General features: G+C 56.0%; 1 protein-coding gene across 10 annotated transcripts in view; it reads left to right on the top strand.

Annotated features, from left to right (window-relative positions):
- FGF8 (fibroblast growth factor 8) overlaps nt 1-23,216 on the top strand; it is a 46,032-nt gene continuing 22,816 nt past the window's right edge. For 4 of the 10 annotated variants that reach the window (XM_045022528.1, XM_045022530.1, XR_006580761.1 and 1 more), the window contains exons 1-2: nt 1,213-1,332; nt 1,700-1,824. In XM_045022528.1, coding sequence (XP_044878463.1) covers nt 1,783-1,824 — 42 coding nt within the window. In that variant the 5' untranslated portion in view covers nt 1,213-1,332; nt 1,700-1,782. Of the gene's footprint in view, nt 72-440; nt 573-1,199; nt 1,333-1,699; nt 1,825-16,540; nt 16,674-23,216 lie in introns of those variants that run through there. The other 6 variants (XM_045022537.1, XM_045022536.1, XM_045022534.1 and 3 more) reach the window with 4 other exon arrangements.

Here is a 23,216-nt window from a genome sequence, read left to right as displayed (position 1 = left end):
CCTAATTGGCGTCTGGGAAATTAATTTGCGGTTTCTCTTCCTTGCTCCTCTTCAACACCTGGGATGCCAAGGTGAGGGCAGGAGATTTATAAGCACAGCGGCCCCAGAGGGCTGCAAGCCCCCCACGGAGATCAGGTCACCAGGCCGCTGCTCGTCTCTGCTTCGGCCTCGTTCCTCCTCCTCCCGCTCCAGATTCACAGCTCGGCTCTTGGTGGGGGCGGTGGGGGCAGAGAGCCGAGCTGCTGGGGAGCTCTCTAGGGTGGCCAGAAATGCGGGCGGGGTCCGTTAGACGCTGGAGGACGTTGCTGTCTGGTCCCCGGGGTGTGTCGGAGGGCACCCGGGGCGGGGCTGGGCAGGACGGCCTGGAGCCCGATGGGGAGGGGTGGCGGAGGGGCGGTGTGTGTGGAGGGGGTATGTCCGGGTGTGGGTGGGGGGCGAGGCGTGGGTGCCCGTTACACCCGCCTCCCCGTGGGCCAGCGAGGGAGCCAACCCTGCTGGAGTTTCCATTAGCAGCGGCTCGGGGAGGCCCCCTGGCTAACAGGCCCCTCGGCCCATGGCCCCTCTGTTTGAAGGTGGAGGTCTTGTTTACACAGAGCTAACGACCACTGCAGGCGGCTGGGCGGGGGGGGGGAGGGTGAGGCTGGGCGGGGGACTGCAGAAGGTGGGGGGCTGTGGAGGGCTAGGCTGGGGGGTGTTGTGGACGATACGGGGATGTGGAGGGGCTCTAAGGTGGGGGCCTGTGGAGGGGGGGCTGGCTTTAAAGTGGGGGAGGATGCTATGGAGGGTAGGGGGCTATGGAGGGGATGGGGAGGTGAAGGGTGGGCGACTCTGAGGTGGGGGGATGCTGAGGGTAGGGGGCAGGGGGCTCCGAGGCAGGGGCTGTGGAGAGTGGGGGGCTGTGGAGAGTGGGGGGCTGTGGAGGGGGTGGGCTATGGGAGGAGGTGGGGAAGTGAAGGGTAGGGGTTATGGGAGGAGGTGAAGGGGAGGACTGAGGTGGGGGCACTATGGAAGGTGAGGGCTGTGGGAGGAGGTGGGGAAGTGAAGGGTAGGGGCTATGGGAGGGGCTGGGGGCTCTGAAGTGGGGGGATGCTGAGAGTAGAGGGCTATGGGAGGGGGCAGGGGCTGTGGAGAGTGGGGGGCTGTGGAGGAGGTGGGGAGGTGAAGGGTAGGGGCTATGGGAGGGGGTGGGGGCTCTGAGCCAGGGGCTGTGGAGAGTCGTGGGGCTGTGGAGGGCAGGCTCTCAGGAGAGGGGGCACAGAGGCAGGAGAAGGCTGAGGATGGGCCCTGTGGAGAGCGGGCAGCTCTGGGGTGAGGCCTGGGGGGGTCTAGCAGGTGGGTGGAAGGCGGCTCTGAGGTGAGGCCTGGGGGGTTCGGGCGGGAGGAAGGCCACCTTGGGGTGAGGCCTGGGGGAGGAAGGCGGCTCTGGGGTGCGGCCTGGGGGGTGCGGCCTGGGGGGTCCAGCGGGTGGGAGGAAGGCCGCCCTGGGGTGAGGCCTGGGGGAGGAAGGCGGCTCTGGGGTGAGGCCTGGGGGGTTCGGGCGGGAGGAAGGCCACCTTGGGGTGAGGCCTGGGGGAGGAAGGCTGCCCTGGGCGTTTTTAAAGGTGTCTTAGGCTGGTCAGAAAATGGTATTTCCAGCCTGTGGGAAACGCTGGGAACTGGTTATTTGTTTTCGTCCTGAGTTGGGAACAATTTGATTCAGATGCTTCGCAACGACTCGGTCGAAGCGTTTCATGGTGGCGATGGTGAAACAGGACCCATCCTACAGCACAATGCTAGCCACACATGACGGTGAAGATAATTGACTCAGACAGAACACAAGGAAAGGTTGGTGACGTATTTTTTTACTTCTTTGAGCCACACCCATGAACCGATGGAGCTGGGAAGCCACAGTCAAGCTCCATTTGGAATCGGGTTGAAATTTTTGTGTTGAATTTTAACTGAAATCAACGTGTCTAAATCTAAACGTTTTGCTGGACCAAAATTGTGTTTCTCCCTGGAAAACTCCCCTGGCGATGATTTTCCTCCCAGCTCTCGTCTCAGGACTCCGGGGTCCTGGAAGCCGACGGTGACCCCTAAAGGGAGCGACTCCCACCTCATCCCATCTCTCCGTGGGCCTTCAGTGCTCCAGAAGCTGTGTGCTCTGAACACGGGGGCACTGGGCAGGGGCCAGCTTAGGCGGCATCACTGGAGAACTGTGTGTTGGGAAGTTGACGCCCAGCCGCCAGGCTGTTCTTACAGTGGGACCCTCATAGAATCTCAGGGTTGGAAGAGGCCTCAGGAGGTATCTAGTCCAACCCCCTGCTCAAAGCAGGACCAACCCCAACTAAATCATCCCAGCCAAGGTCCACCAGCCACAGCTCCCTGGCCCCTTGCTGCAGTAGGTCTGGGTGTGATATGCCAATTAGAGCTTCTCCCTGAATGCCCGGGCTGCGGGCAAACCAGGCTGGGTAAAATAACAACCCTCAACAGCCCTTCTCCCCCCAAAAACAGCCCCTGAAACTTGCTGCAAGCCTGGCCCAGCCCCACAATTCCTCTCCCCTTCTCACAGCTCTTTTCCATGCTCGCCTCTGCACCCCACCCAGGTTCCCCGCAGCAGCTGTGACCCAAGAGATCATGTTCCCATCAGATTTCCAGCCCAGCCACTGACCACCAAGTCTGCAGAAGAATGGGCCTGGCAGCCAGGCCTCAGAGCGCCGATCTGAACAAGCCCCCGCAGCTGGCGCCATTCATGTGTCGCTGGCTCCTCCAATCATTCCCCTCGTGCCACTCACGCTCGGCCCCACGCTGGCCTGTCCGTGATGGGCGAGGCCTCCGCCATGTGGAGTTCAGGGTTGGGTTGGGGAGCTACTGTGCCTCCTCCAGATTGGACTGCGGCCCACGGGCTGAGCTGGAGAAGGGACATGGGACCCTGTCTGTCCTCTCTCTCCCCCTCCCCACAGTGAAAACATCTCAGCAGAGTGGATTGAGTTAAATCTAAGTGATTTAAAGCACCAATGGAAAGCCTTGATTTAAATCATCCATTTTAATCAACTTTTCTATTTGTCCTTCCCTTATTTTCTCTAGAAAGGTGTGTTCTCTTTTGGAGCCGACATAACCATTAAAACATGTTGATTTATAACTCAATAGAGCCTTTACATTAGATTTGGTGCATCTTTTAGCTAAGAAAAGAACTGGATATTTATGGAAGCAATTTATATAGCTTAATATTTTCAGATTCTTATTACTTGTACATTTTTAGTACACTAGGAAATGGTGAATGATCTACTGCTTATTTACTGGATAATTAACTTTTTGCTCATGGTTTGTGTCAAGCTGCATTAGGATGGTAACTGGAATTTAATTAAACACACACAAAGTATTTTGGTTAAACAGCACAACCTTCAATGTTTTGCATATGTGATCTGGAGTAAGTAAGTTTCCCTGCTGGAGGATGGCGGGTGTCATAAATATTCATAATTTTGAGAACTGAGGGAGCAGCTATATCCTAGGCACAGGAGACCACCCAGGTGGGCTCAGTGGCTGATCCGGATGAGATGCAGGAGGGTATCTCCTGGAGTCAGAGGCTGGATCCCAGCGCCTGTGATGACTTTGCCAGTATCTAGCACCTGGTAACAGTCCCTGCATCCCCGAGAGGTTCAAGCCCTTAATACAGCACAGGACCTATTGTGTCATATTGAGACAGCTTGAGCTCGTAAGTTAGACGTTGTTATCCCAATTCTTTCATTATCTGGTAAAGCCGCCTTGAACTCAGAGGTTTTGGTGGAGGCTCATGGATTCGGCAGTGTTACTTTTTAGTTGAGAGATTATAAAATGTTTAGAGCTTCACATATTTTGTATTAAATTCAGATTTTGTTTTTAAACAGGTTTATTTTTAAAAAGAAAAAACTTACTATGATTGATAAACAATAGAAAAAAATCTGATTTAAATACAAAAAAAATCCCATTTTTGTTGTTGTTGAAATAATCAATTTTTATTCACTCTGGTTCTCAGGACCAACTCACCGCTGGAGAGGTGGGAGGGGAGGAAGCAGAAGGAACAGCACTCCCCAAAAACTCAAACCCTCCACACCTGCAAGGACGAAGGCTATGAGACTATCTCTGCTTAGGACGCACTCCGTGCTGGTCCTAATGGTTGCATGGTCCTCAGCTCATGCGGGGCTTGGACGCCTTAGAAACCCCTCCAATGGATGGATCTGGTGGCCTGCGCCTTTCTAAAGGGCTCTTTGCCACACTATTTCCACCCCCTCTCGCTATGCATTAGTCCCCTGCTGGGTGGGGCTGTCTCGGTTCATTGGTGCTTGTCTGACGCCATGTGTCGGAGGCTGGGCTGGGCACAGGGCACAGTCAGCTGCTGTCTGAGCACACTCGAGAAACAGCCAGTTTCTTCCTTGGCTTGGTTTAGGGGGTCTCAGTGTCTCCCCAGGGTTCTAGGACCTGTGACCCTGGGATGTAGGGTATAATTATTGCCCTGGCAAGTGACCATCTCTTCGGACTCTAAGTGGTACCAGTCCCAAGTGTCCAAAAATCATGAGCCTGTCTTGCCCCTGCCCCCAAACATGAGATTTAAAAGAAAATCAGTGTATTGTGGGTTCCTTTGAGTTACGTTGCACTTGGGTCACAGGTTCAGGCTTTTCTTCCCAACTTCCTTTTTCTAATGAAAACTGAGAGCCTCCCAAAATCACCTGGCTCCGGGCGCTGGGTCTTTAAGAAAAACACCAAATACCACCAGGGTAGGTGATGCCGAATCTCGTATTCTCTCCCACTAGCAACGAGGGTAACTGGCAATCTTGCCACAGTTTCCTGGTATACAGCTCTTGCGGCTATATCCAGGTTAATTCTTTTGGCTCAGGAAGCTCATCAGAAGTTAGTGCTAAGGTTTTGGGCCTGGCCTGGTGCGTTTTGCATTTCTTTGTGGTTTGTGCTACGCAGAGTGACCCAACTTTTGCAAAGTGGTTGCCTTGAACCACGTGCATGACGCTGCAGCTCTGTACTCCAGCTTGGTGTAGCAACGGCCTCCCCGGTGTTCATCGCTCAATCTGGTCCGTGCTGTTTGCTTACCTTCCATTCTGCTTGTGGGCCTTGGGTTACATTTATAACTGTCTTTGTGATGCTGCTTTCACCGGGGAAGGCTTCCATTTAGCTCCTTGGGTTTTGTAAACTGAGTATTGAGTTATTGCTCTGCCCATATTGCGGGAAGGTGAGCTGTCGGTCCGGGGTCAGCTCCCTATTTCCAGATGGTATCAAAGTGCTGAGTGGGCCTCCATGTTCCTCGGAGGTGAGACTTGGTCAGTTGGATTTTGGCCAATTTTGAAGCGGGGAGGGATAGCTCAGTGGTTTGAGCATTGGCCTGCTAAACCCAGGGTTGTGAGTTCAATCTCTGAGGGGGCCATTTGGGGGTCTGAGGCAAAAATCAGTACTTGGTCCTGCTAGTAGAGGCAGGGGGCTGGACTCAATGACCTTTTGAGGTCCCTTCCAGTTCTAGGAGATTGGTATATCTCCAATTATTATTATCTGAAGGACAAACTGAGATGGGAGGTGCTGCTGTGAGCCTGGGTGGGAGGCTGTGGTTGGTTAAATGCAAAGCAATGTGCTGTTGCTTGCCTCTCTCCTCCAGGAAACTCCGAAAGCATCAGTCCTGGGCTCTTGTCTCAGCTGGAGTCCACAGCAGCAGTGGTGCGGATAGTTCATAAACCTCCTCCCCACTCCCCCCAGATACCCTGATTATGATCCTGGTATTAACTGAAGACACAAGCACAGAGAAAAGACACAGCTGCCTTCTGGCCCTGCACCAAAGTGGGGGAGAGAGAGAGTTGAGGGTGGGCTAGGTGTCCCAATCCTGTCTGAACTCCTCGGCATTACAATGCAAACATCCCTGCATCTTGAAGTGCCTTTCCAGAGGGGGGGCATCTGACCGCATCGCTAGCAAGAAGGCTGTCACTTGAAAGAGAGGGTTTCTCAAAGAGCCGAGCTGGGACGTGCCAGGGGACTGCGGCTGCTAAAGTCATCTTGGGGGCGCCTGGCCTTTGCTTTAGCCGTTGCTTTCTCCCGTGTGCTTTTAAAATGGTTTTTGGTGTCTCTGTTCCAGACGTCCAGGCTTGTATTTTTTTTTCTTTAAAGCAAAAATGATGTTTGTTTTCTGATGGCAACTCCCTGCCCCGCCAGTTCATCATCCTTCGCCTTCGTGACAGGCTCCGTCTGGGAGTGCCCAGGTATTCCTCCTCGGGAGAAGGCGATGCTCTTTCGCTCCATAGCGGCTCTGCAGAAGGCTGCAGCAGTTCCAGTCCTGGGGAGGTCCCGTGGTGCTTCTCCCTCGCTCACTCTCCAAAGGTGATTTAGTCTCAGTGGGCGCAGCTGTATTGGCAGCCCTAGAGATGTATGCCCTCTACCTGCACAGCAGGTACGACCTGGCACTGCCAGGTCCCTCTGCACCCATTGTCCCATCATGCTGACAAGGGACAGGTGGGAGGTTGATCTCTGTGGCCCATTCAGATTTTGGCTTCTCCGCTGAGACTCTTGACCAGAGGCTGAAATTAATCCTGGTTTCTTGGAGACATGAACCAGGAGTTGGGCTGAGATCTGGTCCAACTCATTTCAGACAAGCTGCAGAAAAAGGGGCTGAATCTGAACTGGGGGTCTAGAGGCAACGGGCCGGGGGCAGTGTTCGTAAAGAGGGGGATGTCCGCCTCTGACAGAGGAGCCCACTGAAATCTGGGTTTCCTCATCCCTGGCCTGTTGCCCCCACCAAATGCTGCTGCCAAAATCCATCACCCTGGCCTCCTTTTTTGTGACACCCCCACGCACCTGACCAGCACCAGTGGCCTCAATGCCCTCTCCCCTTCCCGCAGGCGTCCCTGTGTCTTTTTCATGGCAGCTGCTGGTGGCACGGCCTGCCCGCTTGAAATCGACTCGCTGGGCCTCTGTCCCCACCTTGCTCCGATCTCGCTTGGATGCTTCTTCCCACAGCGTCGCCCGTGGAAAAACGAGCAGCAAAGGAAAATTCTGAACCGCCAAGAGACCCACTTTGCCTAGCAGCAGTACCGGTCGGGCCCCTTTCTAGCAGCTGGCGCCTTCCCCTTCCTGCAGTCTGCTCCATTCTCACCTGTCTGCCCAGCCCACCGTTTAGTTTGCAAGCTGCTTGGCCCAGGGGACCAACTTTGTGTTTCCTCTGAAGCCCTCGGTATGTTCACGGGCCCTATAAAATCATCGTGACGCTGCATCAAAGCAAGCGGTTAGCCAGAGAAACCAGCCGAAGCCCATAAAGCAGAGAGCTGAGAGAGGACTGAATTTCCAGTGCCCGGATCAGTGAGATGCAACAGAGATCCACTCTGATAGCCCGACTGTGGCACTAGGGGGCGCTGTGCTGCAGGGCCCATGGCACGGCTCAGCAGGGGGCGCTCTCCCTGCAGAGTCAGTGCTGGCCCCAGTGTCCCAGGGGGCTGCTAAAGGGTGCTGTAGCTGCTGGGAGCGGAGTGGGTTTCCCAGTAGGGGGCGCTCTCCCCTGGGAGTCGGCCCTGCCCCAATAACCCAGCTGGGTGGTAGGTGCAGCTGCAGGTTACATCTTTTGGAGAAGAGAAGACAAGGTTCTGAGCTAAACCGACTGAAAATATGAGCAGGAAACAAAAGGAGAGAAGCTGCCACATTGGGGGTGTGTGTGAGAGTCACCCAGAAACCTGCTGGGTTTTTGCGGGGAAGGGAAGGTATATGCAGGACCCTTGCAAAGCAGGCGTCTGTGGTCAGCGAGTGCAAACCAGCCACGTAGCAGGGCCGCATGGAAGCCGGGGCAGAGGGCTTGTATATGCAGAAGCCTCGGGGTGGGATCGCCCCCTTGCTGCGCCGTGCCGAGATGGCATTTGAGGTACCTCCCGTGTCTGCAAACCGCTTGGGTCAAGCCTGGATTGCCCCAAGAGCTGCAGATTCCAGAGTTTCTGCTTCCAAGCCCAGCTGGAACCCAGGAGTCCAAGACAGCAGGAGATAAAGGAGAAGAAAAGAAATCAGCCCGACACTTTTATGTCTAGTTTGAACCATGGTCTAAGATTCAGACTTGCTCCCAAACTTGCTGTGAGGCCGTCGGTCCATAGAGGCACCGGACACCCCTGGAGAGCTACGTTCCGCTCCACGCTCCGTCGTCCTTTTCGAGCTGGGCCCCGAGCCGAGCGGCTTGGGAAGTGTTTCTCAGTCTGGACCTTCTCCCACGCCTGCCTGGGAGTGTCTGGAGCCCGTGTTCGGCTCTGCCTGCTGCATGGCTGGGCCTAGGCACCAAGTCTGACTCCTCGTCCCGAACAGGCCTTTCCCACGTTCAGCGGGGGGAGAGGGGAGTTAGCTCTGGTGGGTCGGGGCGTGGCCAGCTCGAGAACCAGACAGAACCCCAGGGTCTGCCCGTGTCCCGCAGCCCCAGGACCAGCCCCATCCTGCCCACCGCCTCTCCTCTGCTCCAAGGGTGCCGCAGGCTCCCCTGGCGCTACCACGCGCCGTCCTGGGGCACCCACCCTGGCCAGCGAGCACTGGGGGATCCCCGGCTGGGGCGTCTGCGGCGGGGAGCAGGGTGTCTGGGTTTGACACTCTGGAGGTCAGTTGTTTCCTCAAACTTCTTCCTTCATGTTGAATCTTTAACCCCCCCAAAAGGCTGGGAAACGGAATGGGGGGGTCACAGTTGGCGCGGGGTGGGGGGGGGGCGGCTGTGAATGGCACAGACAGCAGTGTCCCCTCAGCACCGCTGTCACCAGATATGAGGAGTCTGTCAGCAGCCTGAGGAGGTTGTGAAGGCCAGGACTATAACAGGGTTAGCCAGGCTGGGTAAGGAATGGTGTCCCTAGCCTCTGTTCGTCAGAGGGTGGAGATGGATGGCAGGAGAGAGATCACTTGATCATGAACCTGTTAGGGTCACTCCCTCTGGGGCACCTGGCATTGGCCACTGTCGGAGAACAGGACACTGGGCTAGATGGACCTTTGGTCTGACCCGGTACGGCCGTTCTTATGTTCTTAGATATAGGGACAGTAGGACCTGGCATCGTGGGCTTGGACCGGGGTCTCTGGTGGAGAGAGATTGGCAGGGGCAGCTGGGACCCCTCTCTCCCCTCCTGGGTGGCCCCAGGGCAGTGCGAAAGGATGGGAGCAGGAACCAGGCAGGGCCAATGAACGGTTCCTCTTTGGTCCTGCAGACCTGACAGCGTTGCTCCTTTTCTCCTGGGCCTTTATTCTGATAGGGCCCAAGCTGCTTCACCGACTGGCTGGGCATGAGGTGGGATGGTCCAGTGGTCAGAGCAGTGGCAGGAGCAGGTTCAGTTCCATGCCCCAGTCGCCCGGCTGGTCAGTGGGGATGGCAGGCCTCCATTGAGACTGGGAGGTGCTCAGAGACAATGGTGGGGGGGCCACAGAAGTTCCTTAGATGTTCTGAAAGCCCCACTGACATGCAGCCACCTCTGGGGTGGGGAGCTGCTGCTGACTAGCCCCTGGTGCCCTGCACAACACGGGGCTGGAATGGGGAATGTTGGCCAAGGACAGCTGGAGGCTCTTTGTGAAATGAGTTGTGTGTGTGGGGGCGGGGGGGATGGGGGGTTCCTCTATCCAGGGATGGGGGTCCTGGCATCGTAGCAGAGAGGTCCAAGGCTGGATGGGCATGGGGTGCCGCCCCCTGGATGGGCTTCCCTCATGACCCAGGGTCAGGCGGGTCAGCGGCGGGCAGCGTGGAGGGAATGTGGCTGTGTGCTGTGCTGTTCCCCCCATAAGAGCGGGCTCAGCAGTTCTGAGGGGGGCTGGGCTCAACGCCATGGGGTGACTGTATCCCCCCATTTAACCCCCTGCCAGGGACTGGCTCTCCTTTGCTGCCCCCCCGCCCCGAGGTTGCACCCTGCGGTTGGCTCTCCTGCACTGAGGTCGGGGGGAGCTGTCTGTCCCGGGGGCTGGGATGTCACAAGGGGCATAACCCTGGTGTTTTGCAAACTCCCGGGGTCAGCGGTTCAGCTGCTGCGGGGCCGGAGGTCCTGACACACGTGGGCGTTCAGGGTGGAGGCTGGAAGCAAACAAACCAGGCTAGAGTTACAGCTCCGGGCGGGCTCCTTCCCCACCCGCAGGGTTCGCCTTGACCAGCGTTCAGTAACATCCAGTCGGCTCAGGGTAACTATAAGCCAGAATCCGGGGCCTCCACGTGGCTCCAGCCCTGTGTCCTGAGATTTGCAGCTATCTCTGGAGTGCGCAGCAACCGCGGGGACGGAGTTTCCCAACCCCTTGGCAGGCTGGGGCAGATCCCGCAGCCTCCCTGGAACCTCTTCGCCTTCTCTACGAGCTAAGGGCCCTGAGCCTGCGAGCCCCAGGCACGTTGGCGCCCCACACCTGGCCAGGCCCATTGCGACGCACACGCTTGGGAATTCCCCTTACTTCTCTCCTGGGAGGCAGCAAGGGACTCTCGCCCTTAGCAACTTGCCAGGAGCAACAAGGCAGAGGCATTGGCTCTGGGACGGCCAGTGGGACCATGCTGATGCCCTGGCCTGGCCGGGGCTGCTGAGGCCGACCCCACTCCAGAGTCTCACCCACAGAGCCATGTGCACGTTGGGCACCCAGTTCGCCTTGATTCCCTGGTGCACTCCGAGCCCTGCTCACAGCCCACCGAGGCCGTGCGGCCCCATTTTGCATAGCTGAGTGGGGTGTGCGTAGAGAGAGGAAGCAGCCTACCCACAGGCCACCCAGCAAGTCAGCTGCAGGACTGGGATTAAAACCCAGACCTTCCTAGGCTCCAGTTCCCAGCACTGTCCACTAGACCATGCTGCCTCCATGGGAGGGGATCAGCATTGTATTGGTGAGGATCGGTGTAACGCACGCACGGTTCTTGCACATCACGTGTGTGCACGTCCATCCGTCCCCCGTGAGCACACTGCCCTCCTTAGTCCCCTCCCCCCATACTCACTTCCCCTGGCAGGATCATAGAATCAGAGAATCTCAGGGGTGGAAGAGACCTCAGGAGGGATCTAGTCCAACCCCTGCTCAAAGCAGGACCAACCCCAACTAAATCATCCCAGCCAGGGCTTTGTCAAGCTGGGCCTTAAAAACCTCTAAGGAAGGAGATTCCACCCCCTCCCTAGGGAACCCATTCCAGTGCTTCACCACCCTCCTCGTGAAATAGTGTTTCCTAATATCCAACCTAAACCTCCCCCACTGCAACGTGAGACCATTGCTCCTTGTTCTGTCATCTGCCACCACTGAGAACAGCCGAGCTCCAGCCTCTCTGGAACCCCCCTTCAGGTAGTTGAAAGCAGCTATCAAATCCCCCCTCACTCTTCTCTTCTGCAGACTAAACAAGCCCAGTTTTCCTCAGCCTCTCCTCATAAGTCATGTGCCCCAGTCCCCTGATCATTTTTGTTGCCCTCCGCTGGACTCTCTCCAATTTGTCCACATCCTTTCTGTAGTGGGGGGCCCAAAACTGGATGCAATACTACAGATGTGGCCTCACCGGTGCCGAATAGAGGGGAATGATCACTTCCCTCGATCTGCTGGCAGTGCTCCTACTAATGCAGCCCAATATGCCGTTGGCCTTCTTGGCAACAAGGGCACACTGCTGACTCGTATCCAGCTTCTTGTTCACTGTAACCCCCAGGTCCTTTTCTGCAGAACTGCTGCTTAGCCAGTCGGTCCCCAGCCTGTAGCAGTGCATGGGATTCTTCCTTCCTAAGTGCAGGACTCTGCACTTGACCTTGTTGAACCACATCAGATTTCATTTGCCCAATCGTCCAATTTGTCTAGGTCACTCTGGACCCTATCCCTACCCTCCAGTGTATCTACCTCTCCCCCCAGCTTAGTGTCATCCACGAACCCGCTAAGAGTGCAATTCATCCCATCCTCCAGATCATTAAGGAAGATGTTGAACAAAACCAGCCCCAGCACCAACCCTTGGGGCACTCCACTTGATACTGGCTGCCAACTAGACATGGAGCCGTTGATCACTACCCGTTGAGCCCGACCATCTAGCCAGCTTTCTATCCACCTTATAGTCCATTCATCCAGCCCATACTTCTTTAACTTGCTGGCAAGAATACTGTGGGAGACCGTATCAAAAGCTTTGCTAATGTTAAGATCTATCACATCTACTGCTTTCCCCATATCCACAGAGCCAGTTATCTCATCATAGAAGGCAATCAGGTTGGTCAGGCATGACTTGCCCTTGGTGAATCCATGCTGACTGTTCCTGATCACCTTCCTTGCCTCCAAGTGCTTAAAAATTGATTTCTTGAGGACCTGCTCCATGATTTTTCCAGGGACTGAGGTGAGGCTGACTGGTCTGTAGTTTCCCGGATTCTCCTTCTTCCCTTTTTTAAAGATGGGCACTGTATTTGCCTTTTCCCAATAGTCCGGAACCTCCTCCAATCGACACGAGTTTTCAAAGATAATGGCCAATGGCTCTGCAATCACATCCGCCAACTCCCTCAGCACTCTTGGATACATTAGATCTGGATCCATGGACTTGTGCATGTCCAGCTTTTCTAAAATAGTCCTTAACCTGTTCTTTCACCACTGAGGGCTGCTCAGCTCCTCCCCATGCTGGGCTGCCCAGTGCAGCAGTCTGGGAGCTGCCTTTGTCTGTGAAGACCTGAGGCAAAAAAAGCATTGAGTACATTAGCTTTTTCCACATCCTCTGTCACTAGGTTGCCTCCCCATTCAGCAAGGGGCCCACACTTCCCCTGACCTTCTTGTTGCTAACATACCTGAAGAAACCGTTCTTGTTACTCTTAACATCCCTTGCTAGCTGCAACTCCAGTGTGCTTTGGCCTTCCTGATTTCACTCCTGCAGCCTGAGCAATATTTTATACTCCTCCCTGGTCACTTGTCCAGTCTTCCACTTCTTGTAAGCTTCTTTTTTGCATTTAAGATCAGCAAGGATTTCACTGTTAAGCCAAGCTGGTCGCCTGCCATATTAACTAGTCTTTCTACACATTGGGATGGTTTGTTCCCGCAACCTCAATAAGGATTCTTTAAAATACAGCCAGCTCTCCTGGACTCCTTCCCCCCTCATGTTATTCTCCCAGGGGATCCTGCCCATCAGTTCCCTGAGGGAGTCACAGCCTGCTTTTCTGAAGACCAGGGTCCATCCCACTAGATAATCAGGCTTGTGCCGAAGGGCTCGGCCTTCTGACGCCAAGAGTCTGCCTGTGCTGTTAGGAGTTGATGGCTCTGGCAAGGTGGTTTTTCTGGAGATTTGTAGTGCGAGCTCAGGTTTGCTCTTTGAGCGCGGTGGCTCGGAGCTTATGCGTTTCCCAGAATGAGCTTCATTTCCAAAGACTAAAGCACCGTCGTTAGAATCCATCAATTAACTTGCTACAGCTGAACGTGGCCCTGAGCGTGTCCGCGCCCCGGGCGAGGGGAGCCCTGCTGGCGTGTCATTGCCCCCCAAGTTACAGGCCAATAACGTGTCCCTCCCCAATGCCACTGAGTCGATAAGACAGGGCCAGGCTGTCCCAATCCCTGAGCCAATGCCCGGGGAGCTGCTTTGCCAAATCTAACCTACGGGAACAACGTCACCAACTGTGCGACGTACAATCCCTCCCCCAGGAAATTCAGAAATGATCCAAACTGTGCTGCAACCAGCGTAACTTCAACACCTGGCACAGATACAAGGTCGTAATTTGGGTGTCACCGGCATTGCTTAGTGTAAACCTACTTATCTGGTGCTTGAACAATACCGAGCCTAAACAATGCTGATAACGCCACTATAGAGTCTAGACTAGCTATTAAACAGTGAATGGGGGAACACCCCTCCCGCCCCAAGGCCCTGCCAATATATCCTAGGGAGACGTGCCTCCCCAGCTCCCAATCTGTTGGTTATCTTAACCCTGGGACGGGGGCAAGAACCATGTATCATCTAATCCCATTTTTTACGCTGATGCTTAAGTAGCTGCCCAGTTAAATCCTAGAGTTGGGAGCAAGTTCAGAGAAGAGCACGGAAAACGAGCTGTCGGCTGAAGGGTCTGATTTGTGGGGAGAGGTTAAAAGGGCCATTTTGGGTGGCGATGGCCCAAACCTTGTCCTAGCCCAGCCATGAACCTGCCCCAGGTTGTGCTTGGCTAAGGGGGGAACATAACTTGTACATATTGGAAGGGGGCAAGTTCCCAGGTGGGAGAGGAATTGATTTAATCGTTGTTTGGAGGGTACCCAGGGGACAGAGCTTTCCTGGGTGTTGGTACAGCACCTAGCGCAGCTGGAGCCAGTGACTCTTGGGAGCAGAATGGAATTGGGAAAACGAAGGCTGGGCTTCAGGAACGCCACCGGGCAGTTTCATAATAGTCAATAGTCTCATAAGAACGGCCAGACTGAGTCAGCCCAAAGGTCCATCTAGCCCAGTATCCCATCCTCCGACAGTGGCCAATGCCAGGTGCCCCAGAGGGAATGAACAGAACAGGGACTCATCAAGTGACCCACCCCCTGTCGCCCATTCCCAGCTTCTGGCAAACAGAGGCAGGGACACCATCCCTTCCCCTCCTGGCTAATAGCCATTGATGGACCTGTCCTCCAGGAACTGATCTAGTTCTTTTTTGAACCCTGTTATAGTCCCAAGGGAGTGGGAGTCTACTGGCCTGGGGTAAAGCCCCAAAGGATAGACTGTGGGGAGCAAGCCAGGGAATGAGCTAACCACACCGCAGGGATGTGGGAGCAGGGCAGGGGGCAGGCCGGGATCGGGGGGACTCTGGGATCTCATGGCCTGATGGGCCCATTGTGTGTGGCATACATGACTTACGCATCACTAGTAACTAGCGGGAGGAGCCATGCCCCCCCAGCCCAGAGCCGCCCTGTGTGCTTTGCCCCGGGCCAGCTGTGTGCTGTGGGTAGAGAATACAAGGTCATTCCCATGTGTCACACTGCGTGTGTGTGTGTGTGTGTGTGTGTGTGTGTGTGTTAAAGGCATCCCTTACCTGTGTGCGGGGGAGTGTTAATGAAAAGCAGCAGGAACGCCCGGGGCACTCAGCTCTGCTCAGCCATGGACAAGCTGCCGTTGACTCTGAAACGCACCATTAACGCCGGGGTCCCTTTGTACAGGCTCGGCGGGCTGGAGCGGAAGGATGGAGAGCAGGAATCTCTCTTGGCTGAGGGGCGTCTGGGCTTGTGGGCTTTGGGTGGCGATGGCCCAAACCTTGTCCTAGCCCAGCCAGAAACCTGCCCCAGGCCCCCATTTCCCTGCCCTTTGTCTGTCTTTCGGGAGGCACCCTCGGGAGCATGTGTGAGGCTGGGGGAAGTGGGTAGAGACTGTCACTTAACGTGACACTGGCCACCCACTGCTCCCTGGTGTCCAGGCTGGGGGATGTGGCATCCAGGTCTCCGCGCCTGAAGGCTCCTTTCCTGTGTGCAATTGCCCAGTTCTGGCGTCCTCTTGGGGCAGTCGGAAAGCGTCCCAGCGCCCTCGGGTCGGAAGAGCTGCTGTCTCCATCTCGCCAAGGCACAGCGATGCTCTCTGGGGGAAAGGCCATTGCCCAAGGAGCCACGCCACGGAATCGGAAGGACCTTGGAGCCCGGGAGCTTTCATAGACTCATAGACTTTAAGGTCAGAAGGGACCATTATGATCATCTCATTTGACCTCCTGCACAAAGCAGGCCACAGAATCTTACCCATCCTCTCCTGTAACAAACCCCTAACCTATGTCTGAGTTATTGAAGTCTTCAAATTGTGGTTTGAAGACCTCAAGCTGCAGAGAGGTTTCGTTGTCCGGAGGGAGAGTGGCGTATTATCTATCGCCTGTTGCGATACGTGGGTACCGTGTGAGGCACCACTGCCCTCTCCTGGTTAGCATGAGAACTGCTCAACTCTGTGTCATAGGCCCTACGTTGGTAACTGCTAGTGGAGACTCTTCTTTAGCTCAAGTGGCCAAGGGGGCCCATCTGTGCCCTGGGGATGACAATGCGTCTTTTATCTGTTTGGATTGTGAGCTCTTCAGAGTAGAGACTCTCTGACTATGAGTGTGAACAGCACCTTGCGCACGGGAGACCGGATCTCAGTTAGGGCCTCTAAGCGAGGAGATCTCAACCTTTTCCACCCTGAGACGCCCTTCCCGTGTTCTCAGGATCTAGCTGGGCTCCACCTGTGCACGGCAGATGGGAACCCCAGCTTTAGGCACTGGGCTATGTGGGAAGAGGTGGGAAAGCTGCTCAGAAAACAGAATTTCTGTTCGTTGGGAAATTCCAACATTTGGCTTTTGTTTTTGTTCCGAACGGGAATGAAAATGCTGAAATTTCTCATGGCTCGGAGGTTCCAAAAAAATACAATCCCGAAACATTGAATCGTTTTGTTTCAATCAGGTAAAACCGTTTCATTGCAATAATGTCAAAGCACGATTTAAGCCCCAATAAACTATTAAAATTACGATTTTAATCTAGTACAAACTTCTAAATGAAATGAATCGAGGTTCTCAAGTCAAAATGAAACGTCTTTGCCTTGTTGAAACAAAAAGGGAAAGTTCAAATGATTCGTTGCCACATTGTTTATGGGAAAAATGTCGTTGAAATCAACATGTTCCTGCAGAACGTTTGGTTTGATAGATTCAAAGTGACTCTTGTGATCACCTAGTCTCACCAGCTACGGAACCTGGGCCATTGGCCAGCCCTGAATTCATTCCTGCTGGACCAGAGCAGAGTGTTTAGAAGAACATCCCATCTTGATATAAAAGCTGCCAGTGATGGAGAATCCACCACAACCCTTGGTAAGTTGTTCCAATTACTGTCACTTAAAAATGTTTGCCTTATTTCTGGTCTGAATTTGTCTAGCTTCAGCTTTCGGTGGATCGTGTTAGACCAGCGGTTCTCGAACTGTGGGACCCCCCTTTGAATGGGGTCGCCAGGGCTGGCTTAGACTTGCCGAGGCTCAGGGCTGAAGGCTGAGCCCCACTCCCAGGGCCGACACCAAAGCTGTTTGTTGTCAGAAGGGGCTTGCGGTGCAGAAATTTCCTCCCCGTGCAGGGACATGAGCTGGTCACAGTGTCCACCTCTAAACCTTCTCTTGGATACACCAAATACATTGAGCTTCTCGAGCCTCTCACTATGAGGCCGTTTTCTCAGTTCTCAGAATGTTCCTGTAGCTCTTTTCTGAACCTTCTCCAATTTGTCAACGTCTGTTCTTGACGTGTGGCCATCAGAGCAGGACACAGTATCCAGTAATGGATTCACTAATGCCAGATACAGGGGTAACGCCGCCTCCCTGTCGCTGCTTGACATTTTTCTGCTTTCCACATCCCAGGAGTGCGTTGTTCTCTTAGCTACAGGGTCACACTGGGAGCTCATGTTCAGTTGGTTTCTACCATGACCCCCTAAGACATTTTCACTGTCCTTGCATTCCAGGATGCAGTCCCCCATCCTGTAACTGTGGCCTACAGTCTTTGTTCCTAGATGTCTGACCTTGCATTTGGCTGTGTTAAAACTCATGTTCAGATGAGACCATCTTACCCAGAGGTCCTGGCTGGTCTATATAACTGTCCCATCATTCTTTACCACTCCGCCAATTTTTGTGTCATCTGCAAATTTTACCGTTTTCTTCCAGGTGATTGATAAAGATAGTGAGTAACATTGGGAACAAGAACAGATCCCCACTGGGGTCCCCCTAGCCCCTCCCCCCATTGGATAATGATGCCGACTTACAATTTGGTTTTGAGATCTATCAGTTACCCAGTTTTTAATCCGTTTAATGTGGGCTGCAAAGACTTTGCATAGTGCTAATGTCCTGCCACACTAAGCCAAATGCCTCCCTGACGTCTGTGTCAACACCGTATTAGAACATATGTTGTTCAAATGAGCCCACCTCATCTGAGGCCCATGGCCTTTCTGTAACTCCTCCAGTCGTTCCATCCTCCTGAAACATCGAGATCTCCCCATTTACCTAAAAGGTGCCTTACAAAGTGGGGGCAGCGAGCTTTCTGCTCAGGTTGGCTGTCTGAATTTAGGGTGTCAGATGGCCCAGGTCAAAGGCACCTGCTGGGCAGGCTGCACCAGCTGAGGGTACCTCTCCACTCCTCCTCGTGGTGATCAGTGGAGAAGTCACAGTGGAACCCTGCAGTGTGGCAGGATCCACCCGTGGATGGCCAGACACGAGTGTGGACTCCCGCTCTGTGTGTGCCACCTGGGCGTTGCTGCCGCGGAGACGCTCGGCTCCGTCAGAAGCTGATCGAAGAGGGGAGCTGATAGCAGGAGTCGCGCCGAGCTGGTCTTGGCTGGGAATTGGTAGGAACGTGGGTGGTTTGGCTGGCAGTCGCCTCCTCCTCACTGAGCTGGGGGCTGGGCCCTGCTGGGAATCGCCTCTCAGTAGCTGAGCTGGTAGGAGCGGCACTGGGCTGCTCTCGGCTGGAAGGAGCTTTGCGGGGCTGCTCTCCATGGGGCGCCTCCTCGGCTGAGCCTGTAGGGAGCGTGCTAGGCTGGTCCCGGCTGCGAGTGGCTCTAGTCAGCACTCCCCCTCCTGCGGATCTTGCCAGGTGATTTGCTGCAGGATCCTTCCCGAGCAGCAATCTCTGCCCATGTGTTTCCAGTTTCCACTTGTGGCCCTTCGCGCAGGCCCTGCCAGCGCTCTCTGGCCCGGAGGCATTTCTGTGTAGGCTGCTGGCGCCTTCCCTCTGCCACTCTGCCCTGTGGGTCCCCTTTGCAGGGAAACGCTGCAGCTCCCAACCTGGCCCCAGCTTTCCCTCTTGTCCTGGCACTGAGGCGTGGGGGGCACGTGGCTGGGGTGCAGAGGGGCTGCAGGGCAGGACTGAGGGGCATGCAGCCGAGCTGGGAGGGAGCCTAGGGCTGGAATAGTGGGCCAGGAGGCTGCAGGCTGGCATTGAGGGGGGATCAAGTCAGCTGTTTGCTTGCAGAGCACCTGCTTGTGCTGGGCCGGATCCTGCCCCCAGATACTGCCTGCGGCTCCCCTGGACTCCATTGCATCTGGGGACAGAATTGACCCCGTTGCTGATGCTCTCAGCTCCTCACTTCCACGAGGATCAGATTCTCTGGCTGCCGGAAGCGCATGCCGCCTGCACGGCTAATGGCCTGCACTCCCCCAAGGAAGGCGCCTGCCGCGGGACTGCTAGGAGGCGGAATTGGTGCCTGGCGTTTGCTGCAGCGCACAGCAGCTCCCGGATCCTGCTGGGGCCGAGTCAGGAGCACTGGGAAGGGAAACGATCCCCATCTTAGGACCCCCACCCCACACCTGCACATCCTTGGGACAAACAGCTGGCTACCGAGCTGTCTTGTGGGATTCTGCTCCATGCCTACCTAATATTACTGGTGCCACCTTGTGGAGACAGACAGAACTGGCAGGGGAAACATCATCTGTCTCGTTGCCAAGAGGTTGCTTTTAGCATTTACTTTGAAGATGCTTTTTCCAGGAGGTCACCCTAAAACTAATGGGCGGTAAAGTGGAGCTTCTTGAGGATGTTTTGCCCGAAGGGGGAAAGTCCCTGACCTTAGGATCTTCGCTTACTTAGGGAGTTTCTTTGGGTGTTTCATGAGCCCCTTAGAACGGATTTAAAATTGTGTGTGTGTCTGTCCGTCATTCACTCGGAGCCCAGATCGCTTGTACCATCTTCAAAGTCCTGTACAGACATTACTATATGTGCAGGGGAGTTTTCTTCCTGCATAAGCTCAGATCGCCATGTGTGTGCACCCACATGGGAGCGTCCGCATGTGGAGGAGACTGTTATAAATCTGTACGTGTCTGCACTGCTGTGTGTACATGGGCTGTGCATAGCTGGTGTTTCTGGTGATAGTCTCAGGTTGTGGAAGACCGACCTGGCTTCACACACACACACATGTCACACACCACTGAGCAGAGCAGAGAATCCCTTTTGGGATCTAAATCTTGGGCTGCCACATCGCTACCTCAGCAATTGGTACGGCAAACACCTGAGGAGGGTGGCACTAGCAGGAGATGAGCCATGAGTCTAGCAGAAACACGGTGACTCCACGGGACACCAGACTAATGCCTCTGGCTGCTGGACAGCAGCTGTGGGGTCTTGGACACACAATGATGGTTGTGATGACCCAGGAACCCCGAGCATGATGCTGGAGATGCTGCAGCCGCCCGGCTTGTCCGATGTAGGCTGGGCTGCCGTCTTTGTGGGGCACTGGCTCCTCGCTCCACTGGCACGTGTGTCTAGGTGGCTCGCGGCAGGGGACACGTTACACGCTTTGTGAAGCGGTTGGAGCTGGGGTGTTTCACTCTTGCCACGGGGGCCAGAAGAGTCAGGCCCAGAGGCGCCAGAACCCAAGGGTGGGTCGGAGTCGGTGAGCACAAGGGACTCCAGGGCTCAAAGGCTCCAGGAGCCCTTGGCCTGCAGATGCCAGGAGCTGAGGGCAGAAGGAGGCGCTAACCCAAGGGCACCGGGACCTGAGGGTGCTCAGGTGTCTCCTACTCTGGGTGTACAGCCCCTGGCACGGCTGGGCTCTCAGCACTACTGCAACGCTAGTGTGAATGTGACAGCACGTGCCCGGGGGTGGCCGTGCCCGGGGCGATCACAATGAGGGGGTCTATTGGCACAGGAGTGTGTTCACACTCTGTGACTGGGTGTGTGCGTGCCCGCTCAGCAGATGGGTGCCAGCTGTGCGCGCCTGTCATGGCCAGGAGGCCTGGGGCTAGCCAGCCTGGGTGGATTAGCCTCGCTGGGTGTAGGGCTTAAAAAGGGAGGAAGCCCAGCAGGTAGGAGCTGGCTGGGGAGGAGAGCAGCCCTGCTGGGTCGTGGCTGGTGACAGAGCCGTGGGGAGTGGAGCTAACTCCTGGGGTGGGCCCTGGAACAATGGGGCAGGCACTGGGCCGGGGCTGGGGTGGTCGGTCCTGGGGCCAGGCGCTGGTGGGCTGAGGGTGGCGATGGTCGGTCCTGGGGCCAAGTGCTGGTCAGTTCTGGGACCGGTGGGGCAGTGGGGGGAAGTGGGTCCTGGGGCCAAGTGCTGGTCAGTTCTGGGATCGGTGGGGCAGTGGGGGGAAGTGGGTCCTGGGGCCAGATGCCGGTCGGTTCTGGGACCGGTGGGGCAGTGGGGGGAAGTGGGTCCTGGGGCCAGATGCCGGTCGGTTCTGGGACTGGGGGGGCAGTGGGGGGAAGTGGGTCCTGGGGCCAGATGCCGGTCGGTTCTGGGACCGGTGGGGCGGAGGGGAAGTCAGTCCTGGGGCCAGGCACCGGGGGGAAGGGCGGTCCTGGGGCCACTGTTCCAGAAGAGGAAGGGGGAGTGGGCGCAGCGGGGAGTCCCCTAGCAAAGGCTGCCAGAGGCCGCTGGACAGGGAGGCAGTGGAAGCTGCTGGCAAAGGGCCTCCCGGAGGAAGCCGTAGGAGCCGTGCTCAGTGAGTGGAGTGTGGGAGACTCCTGCCGGGGCCAGAGGGACTGGTTCGTGGCTCTGCCTTTTTGGAAAACAAAACTGCCTGGAAAGAGATTCTAGGGGCCCTGGGGTCATCGTGGGCTGGGGACCAACCAGGGCCATGCACCCGGCCCGGGGCTCTGCCGGGCATCTTGACCCAGCGGCCTCGCCTGCCGGCCCTTCCTCGCTCAGGGGACGGTGCTGTGAGCTCTGGGCTTCGTGCTGCCCGGTCCCTGTCCCCGGGAGGGGGCAGGACTGGCTCCTCCCTCACTGCAGCGTGAATGCAGCACACGGAGCCAGACCCGCTCGCTGTAACGAGCTACCGCGGATGCCAGGAGCCGTGAAGGTGTGGCAGCCCCGGACGTCAGAGCAGGCTGAATGCGCCCGCCCGGCTCCCTGGGTGCTTACTTGGGTCGCTAGCCAGATTGACGTCCGTGCTGCTGCCATGGGCTCACTGCTAGGTCAAAGCCAGCTCAGGCGTGTCTACCCATGCTGCAGTCACCCCTCCTACTGCAGTGTAGACGTCCTCCAGAGGGGGGACTATGGTGTGGGATGGGGGAATCCTTGATCCCCAGTTGTGCCCATCCAGCCCACACCAGCTTTGGCACGTGGGGGGCTCTGATCTCTGCGGCTCTGCCCACGAGGAAAGGCCCCCTGAGCCACGAGATCAGGAACCAGTCGGACAGCGAGAGGTGACCCGATCCTGGACCCGGAGTACCTACGTGGGGAGGAGAATGCTGATTGCCCAGGGCTCTTTAACCTGGCAGAGGCAGAACAGGATCCAGGGGGTGGAAGATGAAAGGCCAGACTAGGCTAAGGCCCATGTTTTTCACAGGGGTGGGGAATTAACCCTGGGACAGCCCGTTCCTAGGGAATCGCTGGCTTGAGCTCTGACCTGTGCTACGCAGGTCGGACTAGCGGCCACAATGGTCTCTCCTGGCCTTAATATCTATAAAGGGGAAGTTCCCAGCGGGCGCAGTGAGGTCTTGGAGAGCAGAATTTTGCCCTTAGGCTGCGGGGGCGTCAGCCCCCCCAACCTCCATGACGCCCCTTTTACACCATCCGAGGAGCCATGAAACGAGCTGCGCTCCAGGGGCTGAGTGTTTTGCCTCCCCTGGTTCGCTAAAGGCGGCCTGCAGAGGAGCAGCAATAACTGGACTCGGGCCTTTGCAGGTTAAAGATTCAGGTGGACAAAGAAATCCCCAGTGGGTTGGTTTCTTGCTTTAGAAAAAGGCCAAGTCGTGCATCTCCTGATTCCGAGGGGTTAATTGTATTACCGCAGCAACTAGGAGACCCAGGCCCAGACCAGGGCCCCAGCGCGCTAGGTGCTGCACAAACAGGACACAAAGCGCTCACAAGTGTGAGACAAGGTATGACAGATGGATACAGACGGGGGGCGGCGGAGTCCAAAGAAACAATGAGACAATAAACCGACCAGTTCTCCAGCCACCCATAGAGCCTTCCAGGGGAGACGAGACCAAACTTCCTAATGTATGTGGGGGGAAGCCCTTTAAGAACAATCAAACCTCTCAGGCTTCCATAGATCTCCAAATGAGCACAAGTATCAGCCCCATTTCACAGATGGGGAAACTGAGGCACAGAGGGGGGAAAGTGACTTGCCCTGGTCACCCAGCAGGGTTAGGAATAGAACCCAGGTGTCCTGGTACCTAGCTGTGCCCCCTAAACCGCACTGCTCTCAACTTCTCCGTGATAAACGGCAGGCAAGATGTGGCAGCAGTTTTTTGTGCCTATTAGCGATGGTGGGAGCTGGACCCCCCGGGCGGGATAAATGCAGCTCCTGCATCATGCTGGGCGGTTGGGAGAGTGCGGCTGCCTCTGGCTTCTCCCCCACTGAAACTATTTTCCAGCTGTGAGTGGCACTTCAACCTGCATGTCAAGAGCGGGGGCCCCCAGAGCTGGCTGAGTCCTGCTAT

Source organism: Mauremys mutica, chromosome 7 (genome assembly GCF_020497125.1).
Source record: "Mauremys mutica isolate MM-2020 ecotype Southern chromosome 7, ASM2049712v1, whole genome shotgun sequence".
In the NCBI taxonomy this organism is placed as follows: domain Eukaryota; kingdom Metazoa; phylum Chordata; order Testudines; family Geoemydidae; genus Mauremys; species Mauremys mutica.
Note: the sequence above shows the minus strand (reverse complement) of the source record. Positions and strands in the feature narration are given on the sequence as shown.